The following is a 9,282-nucleotide window of genomic DNA, read 5'->3' on the forward strand; positions in this document are numbered from 1 at the left end:
TTTTTTTAAGTAGAGATGGGGTTTCATCATGTTGGCCAGGCTGGTCTCGAACTCCTGACCTCAGGTGATCACCTGCCTTGGCCTCCCAAAGTTCTGGGATTACAGATGTGAGCCACCATGCCCAGCTCCTATCTTCCTTTCTTTCTTCCTTAAAAACATACTATAATATCCTTTTGCTCTTTTTTTTTTTTTTTTTTGAGACTGAGTCTCACTTTGTCACCCAGGCTGGAGTGCGGTGGCATAATCACAGCTCACTGAACCTTCTATTTCCTGGATTCAAGCGATCCTCCCCTTAGCCTCATGAGTAGCTGGGACTACAGGCACATGCCACCATGCCCACCTAATTTTTGTATTTTTTACAAAATTAAAAAATTAGCTGTAAAAAATTAGCTGTAAAACAAAATACAAAATTGTATTTTTTACAATAAGGCTTCGCCATGTTACCCAGCCTGGTGTCGAATTCCTGGGCTCAAGCAATCTGCCTGCTTTGGCCTCCCAAAGTGCTGGAATTACAGGCATGAACCACTGTGCCCAGCCTCTTTTGCTTTTTTCGCCTAACAGTGTTCATACCAATTTGTAGAGTTCTTCATTCTTTCTTACAGCAGCATACTAGCCTTTGAGCCATTCTCCTATGAATGGGCATTTAGGTGGTTTCCAGTATTTTGCAATTACAAATTCTTTGAAGTGGGATTGCTGGATCCAAAAGCATAAACCTATATGTAGTTTTATTTGGTATTGCCTAATTCCCTTGCATAAAAGTTGTGCTAATTTATATCCATACCAGCAACATATGAGAGTGCCTCTTCCCCTACAACCTCGGCAACAGAATATGATGTCATACTAATTTTTGCCCATCTGATAGGTGAGAATGGTATCTCATTGTTTTCATTTGCATTTCTTTTATTATGTGTGAGGTCAAACATCTTGTCTTATACTTAAGGGATATCTATATCTATATCTAGTTTGTGAATTTTTTCTATCAGGTTTTTGAGTTTTTTCCAAATTAAAAATTAAATGAATAAAACATTTATTGATATAATTAATGTAGCATACAGTTCATCCATTTAAAGTGTACACTTTTGTGGTTTTTTGCATATTAATGGTTATGTAACCTTCACTACAATCTAATTTTAGAACTTTTTCATTACCCTGAAAAGAAACTCCATCCATATTCATTAGCAGTCACTCCCCATTTGTCCCCACTACCCCAGTCCTAAGCAACCATTAATCCACTTTCCCCATAGATTTGTCCATTCTGGACATTTGATATAAGTGTAATTTATATTATATATTACAAATTATATTATTTTTCCTGTAATATAAATAAAATCATACAACATATGGTCTTTTGTGACTGGCTTTCTTCACTTAATGTAAGTGATGTAATGCTTATAGCGTTCCAAGTACTGTTTCTAAATGTTTAATCCCCATAACAACTCTATGAAATAGTTACTGTTATTATCCCCATTTTATAGATGAGGAAACTGAGGCACAGAGAGGTTAAATAGCTTGCCTCTGGTCACACAGCATTAAGAAGATGGGCTTAATTAGGCAAAAATAGATTAATTAGGCACACACTTGTAATTTCAGCTACTCGGGAGGCTGAGGTGAGGGGATCTCTTGAACCCAGGAGGTCGTGGCCGCAATGAGGAGGTCGTGGCCGCAATGAGCCCTGATTGTGCCACTATACTCCAGCCTGGGCAACAGAGTGAGATCCTGTCTCACAAAAAAAAAAGGAGATGAGCTTTGGAGTTATACAGACTTCAAGTTCTAGCTCTATCACTTGCTCTGTGATTTATGGACTATTACGTAAACTCCATCAGTGTTTCTCATTTGTTTGTTAAATGAGTATAGCAATGGCTGAGTCCTAGAGTTATAGAGAGTTAAATGATATGACATCAGGTGTACCTGAGATGCCAGCTTTTTAAAAATAAATCATATACCATGAAATTCACCCTTTTAAAGTGTGTAATTCGGTGGTTTTTAAGTATATTTATAAGGTTACACAACCATTACATTATCTAATTCCAGAACATTTCCGTCTCCCAGGCCAGGCGCGGTGGCTCACACCTATAATCCCAGCACTTTGGGAGGCCGAGGCAGGCAGATCACTTGAGGTCAGGAGTTTGAGACCAACCTGGCTAACATGATGAAACCCCGTTTCTAGTAAAAATACAAAAATTAACGGCGTGGTGGCATGCGCCTGTAGTCCCAACTACTTGGGAGACTGAGGCGGGAGAATCACTTGAACCCAGGAGGCAGAGGTTGCAGTGAGCCGAGATTGTGCCACTGCGTTCCAGCCTGGGCAATGGAGTGAGACACTGTTTCCAAAAGAAAAGAACTTCCATCATCCCAAAAAGAAATTCTGTACCTGTCAGCAGTCACTCCTCATTCCCTCCTCACACTAGTTTCTGGCAACCACCAACCTATTTTGTATCTCTATAGATTTGTCTATTATGGACATTTCATAAAAATAGAATCATACAATAGGTAGCCTTTTATATCTGGCTTCTTTCACTGAGCATGATGTTTTCAAGGTCATCCGTGTTATAGCGTATCCATACTTCATAGCTTTTTATTGCCAAGTTATATTGTACAGATATACCATATTTTGTTTATCCATTCCTCAACTGATGGACATTTGGGTTGTTTCTACTTTTTGGCTACTATGAATAATGCTACTATGAACATTGGTGTATACAGTTTCGTGTTAACACATTTTTCTTTTTTTTTTTAGACAGGGTCTTACTCTGTCACCCAGGCTGGAGTGCAGTGGCACCATCAAGGCTCACTGCTGCCTTGACCTCCCTGGGCTTATGTGATTTTCTTACTGCCTCAGCCACCCCCACCCCGAGTAGCTGGGACTACAGGTGTGAGCCATCATGCCTGGCTAATTTTTTTTTTTTTTTTGGTAGAGACGGGGTTTGGCCATGTTGCTTAGGGTGCCCTCAAACTCTTTGGCTCAAATGGTCCATCCACCTCGGCCCCACAAAGTGCTGGGATTACAGGCATGAGCCACTGCATCCAGCCAGGTTTTCAGTTCTCTTGGGCATATACTTAGGAGTGGAACTGCTGGATCGTATGGTGACTCTGTTTAACTTTTTTAGGAACTGCCAAACTCTTTTTCCGAAGTCACTCCATCATTTTATATTCCCCCTAATGATGTGTAAGTATTCCTATTTCTCCACATTCTCTCTGACACTTATTATCTGTCTCTTAGTTATGCTAGAGGGTGTGGAGCGGCGGTAGCTCACTGTGGTTTTGATTTGCATTTCCTTAGTAATAAATAATGGGCTGGGCACAGTGGCTCACGCCTATAATCCCAGCACTTTGGGAGGTAGAAGTGGGCACATCACCTGAGGTCAGAAGTTCAAGACCAGCCAGGGCAACATAATGAAACCGTGTCTCTACTAAAAACACAAAAATTAGCTGGGTGTGGTGGCACAAATCTGTAATCCCAGCTACTTGGGAGGCTGAGGCAGGAGAATCACTTGAGCCTGGGAGGCAGAGGCTGCAGTGAGCTGTAATTGCACCACTGTACTCCAGCCTGGGAGACACAGTGAGACTCTGTCTCACAGATAAATAAATAAATAATGGTGATGAGTATGAGATGCTGACTTTTAGGTCAGCTCTTTCTGCTCCCCAAGCTGGGTTTCCTCCAGAAAGTCTCTCCTCGATTTCTGTTCCTCTCTCCTGACTAGACTCAGCAGTCATTTTGGGCTCTTGGATGCTGATTGATACCCTCTTAGTGAGGTACTCTCGGGGAGACCTTTGGGTAAGTTCTGATGGTTAGGCTGTTGTGTGTCTAGGATTCAAGGCATGTGTTCGTATCTTCAGGTTTGATGTTATTCTTGAGGCTGGCACAGCCATCAGGCAGACTTGCCAAACTGCTGGGACAAAGCCAGCCTTCCCCCTAGACATCCCCGTGAACAGGATCCAGGGTTCTTGAGCAGGAAACAGTCTTGAAAGTCTTATCCTTCCTTTTGCAATAAGACAGTTAGAACCCTTTACCCCTACTCTGCCAGACTGGGGAGAATCTTTGTTTTCTTTTTTCTTTTTTTTTTAGTTTCTGTAAGAAGAAATTCTACTGGCCCCATTTACCACCAGCTAGTATTTTAGTAGACGTCTGTGTTAGAAAAATGCTTTGCTCTGACCCAGATCCCACCTTCTGCAGCACATGCCAATTTCCCCTTATGCTTTCCTTTCTTGGAAGATGTGAGAGACAGCCGCCCCCTAGGAGGGGCTTCATTCTCTGTTCAGACAAAACCACTTTGGCTAGAGAAGCCCTCATGTGAGGAAGTCCAGACCAAGCCAGGCCCCTCCAGGAGACTTTAAAGATGGAATGACCTTGTCACTTGGCGATTGCTTGGGCAGCCTGCTTTGAAAAAGAGAACTTCTGACAGGCTTCAGGTCGTGTGTTTATCCTGAGGCCGGGCCATTCCAAACTCATGTTTCAGAGTTTAGAGTTTGCGTCCAGCTAGCCCGTGGGTGGTAATCAAATGCAGGTGGAGACCATCTGGCCGGGCCTGTCCCTCCCACCCAGCCAAGTGAGGGCTGGTCTGCCCACCACAGAGCTGGCCCAGAAAGCACCCCGCGTGGAGGCAGATGGTGGACACATGCGTGTGCACGCATGCACACCTCTAGGTGCGTGTGCACACAGACCCTCCTTAGTGAAGTGGTGCTGTGTGGATGCATCTGATCCAGTGATTTCTTTCTCTGCCTTTGAGGGTTCTTCCCATTATGCAGCCGAAGAGGAACAAGTTTCTTTTAGTCTGTTTCTCAAGTTTTTGTGGTTAGAAATCATGTACTTTTCTTGGCCCAAGATGAAAGCCCTGGAGTAATAGTCTCATACATTTTACAGAGCTGCCTCTAATTGGTGGCTGCTTAAAATCTTCCCTTTGCCCTACTGACCCATCTCCCTTTACAGAGTTTTAACTCCAGTCAATCTTGCATTACCCCAGGTTTTCACACCCCTCCCAAACCTGCAGCTCCAGGGAGGTAGCTCTCCCAACTTCAGTTTGGTAACTGTTCCCCAGCCTCCTTGCACTGAACTGACCCCAAACAGGGTAATTCAGCGAGGAAATAAAATAGCTTACATTGTGTTGTCCAAGCATCTTCTGCTGGCCTGGTCTCCAAAATTGCACGTGTGTACCCTCAAAATGGATTCTGTTTCCCACATCGCTAGAGATACCTGGGGAAAATGCAAACCGTGGATACTTCTTTTAAATATAGTTGGGCCAGGTGCTGTGGCTCTTGCCTGTGTTCCTAACACTTCGGGAGGCCGAGGCGGGAGGATTGCTTGAGCCTGGGAGTTCAAGGAGTAGCCTAGGCAATGTGTTGAGACCTGTCTCTACAAAAGTTTTCAAAATTAGCTGGTCATGTCGGTGCACACCTGTGGTTCCAGCTACTTGGGAGGTTGAGGTGGTTCCAGCTACTTGGGAGGTTGAGGTAGGAGGATCGCCTGAGCCCGGGAGGTCAAGGCTACGGTGAGCCACGTTCACACCACTGTATAGAGCACTGTATCTTGCTCTATACAGTGTCTCAAAAATAAAAAAAGAAGGAAATAAGCTGGGCATAGTGGCTTATATCTGTAATCCCAATACTTTGAGAGACGGAGGCCAGAGGATTGCTTGAGCCCAGGAATTCGAAACCAGTCTGGGCAACATAGGGAGACCTTATCTCTACTAAAAAAAAAGAAAAAAAAAATGAGCCAGGTGCCATGGTGTGCCATCTACTCGGGAGGCTGAGATAAGAGGATCACTTGAGTCCCCAGGAGTTCACAGCTGCGGTGAGCTGAAGATCACGCCACTGCAGTTGCACTGCAGCCTGAGTAACAGAGTGAGACCCTGTCTCAAAAAATAGATAGATGATAGATAGATAGATAGATAGATAGATAGATAGATAGATAGATACATACATACATACATACATACATACATACATACATACATAGGGCTTGCTCATGATAATTTCTAATGATACCTTTTCAGTCCATTACAGAACTTAGCTTCTCAGAGGTGATCTTTCCCTGCAAAGTGCAGGAGGGCTCGGTTCACCCAGGCACAGAAAACTAGGACAGATGTCAGCTTCTGAGACTTGGGAATCTCTTTCTATCCCACCTCCTGGCCTTGCCTCTCAGCGGTGATGATGATGATGAAGGAAAGATGCCACGTGGATTCTAGGTTTGCGCATTGACTGCATCATCAGCCCTTGAGAATTCTCACCTCTGATTGCCTGTTCCAGGAGCTTGGTTGGCTGTCATCTTAGTTTATGGTTTGTGTTTGTATGCTGACGAGTTTACATGTGTATAATCATTGTGGCTCGTGTTTGTACAAGATATAATTACTGAAAATTATATCATGAATATTTTAATTTTAACCTTCCCATGCTAGCAAGCCTTATGTAGCTCTCCCTGGATGTTTCCTTTACCTGAGGAGGTGTGGCACCCCGCCAGCCAGGCCCAGCTCTCTGATCCACATCATTGCCCTCTGAGACTTGGGGCTCCTGAGTGTTTCCTGCAAACAGGGAGGCAGGGATTCCTGCCTTCTCTCATTGTCACTTTAATGAGTTATGGCCACAGAAGCAGTCATCCTCATTATTCTGGGTCACTGAGGGATGGGAAGGGAGGGCAACCCATGCATCTCTAGGGTTCCAGCAACTGAAGAGTACATGTGGAGTGCCAGGCTTTAGGAAGAGCTCGTGCTAATTGAGGAGTATGTGTTGGGTGCTGAATTTCAGGAATAATACGGGCCCACCCAGTATTTGGAATCTGCCTTGGGACCTGTCCACAAATGCTGAGTTTGGAGGCCAGCCAGTGCCACCCAAGGTTGTACCCTTGTGGGGCAGAGTGGAGGTGGGAGTGGAGAAAGGATCTCATCCTCACAGAGTGTATTAGTCCATTCTCACACTGATATAAAGACATACCTGAGATTGGGTAATTTATAAAGAAAATAGGTTTAATTGACTCACAGTTCCACATGGCTGGGAAGACCTCAGGAAACTTACAATCTTGGTGGAAGGGGAAGAGGGTGGCAGGCACAAGAGAGTGGGCAAGAGCAGGGAAAACTGCCTTAGAAACCCATCAGATCTTGTGAGAACACTATCACAAGAACACTGTGGGAGAAACCACCCCCATGATCCAATCATCTCCCACCTGATTCCTCCCTTGACACGTGGAGACTATGGGGATTACAATTCAAGATGAGATTTGGGTGGGGCCACAGAGCCAAACCATACCACAGAGCATATAGCCTTGTGGCTCACAGGACATGTATCTTTAGCAAACAAAGTAGATGTCTATTAACAGCCTGAAGGAATGAGGAGCATGAACAAGGGAGATTTTCAGCAGTGTTGCCTCAATCATCTAGGAAGGAATGTTCCACAGCCACAAAATTTGGCACTCATAATTCAGAGTGCCAGCAGTAGAATTTGGCCAGGCCAAGGTCACATCCACATACCCATAGCTGGCAGGAGGACGAGGCAAGAGTTCTGGTTCCCTGTGGGCTTCTCGGGTTCCCTCCCAACAAGGCTCACGTCGTGGGATACTCCTCTGAATGGAGGGTTTGGATACTGAGGCCACCATAAGAAGGGGGAGGACTTTCGACTTTCAAGAGAGTGTTTTTCCTAAGGTAATTGAGCTTAAAACACTTGATTTTTATGTCTTTCAGGTTTACAGGAACAGATGGACCTAGTGGTTTTGGCTTTGAGTTGACCTTTCGTCTGAAGAGAGAAACTGGAGAGTCTGCCCCACCAACATGGCCCGCAGAGTTAATGCAGGGCTTGGCGCGATACGTGTTCCAGTCAGGTAGGAGGCCAGGCTGGCTGCTGTGCTGGTCCTTTTGCCATGAGCCTGGTTGGCTTTGAGTACTAGCAGGTATATTTTCATGTTTGTGGAGTGGCCTTTCCTGGGAGTACTATGCCCCAATTCTGCCATGAGGGTGGCTTGTTTTGCCTGGTGTTTCCTGGTTGGAAAGCCAACTGGGCCGTGGCAGAGAGGGGTACTCTCCTGTGCCCTCCAGCAGCAAGTTCTGTGTTATGTTGTGCCACCCTGCGCCCTTGTCATGTTTCATGGAGGGTTTCTTTCATGTCATCTGATATGATATGTTTCTGTGTGGCTAATTGCTCAGAAGCATTTCCCATCTGACCTCAGATTTTGTTTCTTTGTTTTTGTAAGTAGCCTTCAAATGAAAGCCGAGATATTTTTTTCCCAACTCTTTTGCTCTTGAACTATCACAGACAAAGTGCGGAGCAAGCCATGGTCTCTCAAAGCATGGTTCTTATACCACCTGGCTCTGAACTACCTGGAGAGCTTGTTGCAAACACATATTCCTAGGCCCCATTGCAGATGTCTGACTCAGAATCTTTGGGAGTGATGTTCCTTGGTGCTTCTGGTAGAGACTAAATTTGGAGAACCATAGATCTGGTAGCTTCTCTAGTTACAGTGACTTTTTTTTTTTTTTGAGATGGAGTTTTGCTCTTGTTGCCCAGGCTGGAGTGCAATGGCACAGTCTCGGCTCACTGCAACCTATGCCTCCCAGGTTCAAGCGATTCTCCTGCCTCAGCTTCCTGTGTAGCTGGGATTATAGGCATGTGCCACCACGCCTGGCTATTTTTTTTTTTCTTTTAGTAGAGATGGGATTTCTCCATGTTGGTCAGGCTGGTATCGAACTCCTGACCTCCGGTGATCCGCCCACCTCGGCCTTCCAAAGTGCTAGGATTACAGGCATGGGCCACTGCCAGGCCAGGGACTTCTTTTTTCAAACCTTGAGTAGGTTATACATTTGGGGTACAATAGACCTGTCTAGGTTGAACCCCTCTGCCCACATTTCATACCTGTGGGAGCCAGTTGTTGGCACAGAAGGCAGATCCATAACTACCACCTACCATTGTATGCCCTATGGAACAGTCTCCTCATGGAGGCTACAATGGGTCTTCTCTAAGCAGGAGTTCCTAAATCTGGCTGCCTATCAACCCCTCAGAGGAGCTTGTCAACACACTGATTTCCAAACCTTCCTGTGAGACTCCAGTTGAGTTAGCCAGAAGTGGGACTAAGGCAGGCCGGGCACAGTGACTCACGCCTGTAATCCCAGCACTTTAGGAGGCCAAGGCAGTTGGATCACTTGAGGTCAGGAGTTCGAGACCAGCCTGGCCAACATGGTGAAACCCCATCTCTACTGAAAATACAAAAATTAGCCGGGCATGGTGGCGGGCACCTGTAATCCCAGCTACTCGGGAGGCTGAGGCAGGAGAACTGCTTGAACTCGGGAGGCAGAGGTTGCTGTG

The 9,282-nt window shown here is 45.3% G+C and overlaps 1 protein-coding gene across 2 annotated transcripts in view; it reads left to right on the plus strand.

The window, feature by feature from the left end:
- SUFU (suppressor of fused homolog (Drosophila)) overlaps positions 1-9,282 on the plus strand; it is a 160,071-nt gene that overhangs the window by 48,296 nt on the left and 102,493 nt on the right. For both annotated transcript variants that reach the window (XM_011977477.1, XM_011977478.1), the window contains exon 3: positions 7,668-7,804. In XM_011977477.1, coding sequence (XP_011832867.1) covers positions 7,668-7,804 — 137 coding nt within the window. The remainder of the gene's footprint in view (positions 1-7,667; positions 7,805-9,282) is intronic.

This window comes from Mandrillus leucophaeus, unplaced genomic scaffold, assembly GCF_000951045.1.
Source record: "Mandrillus leucophaeus isolate KB7577 unplaced genomic scaffold, Mleu.le_1.0 Scaffold18, whole genome shotgun sequence".
NCBI classification, from domain to species: domain Eukaryota; kingdom Metazoa; phylum Chordata; class Mammalia; order Primates; family Cercopithecidae; genus Mandrillus; species Mandrillus leucophaeus.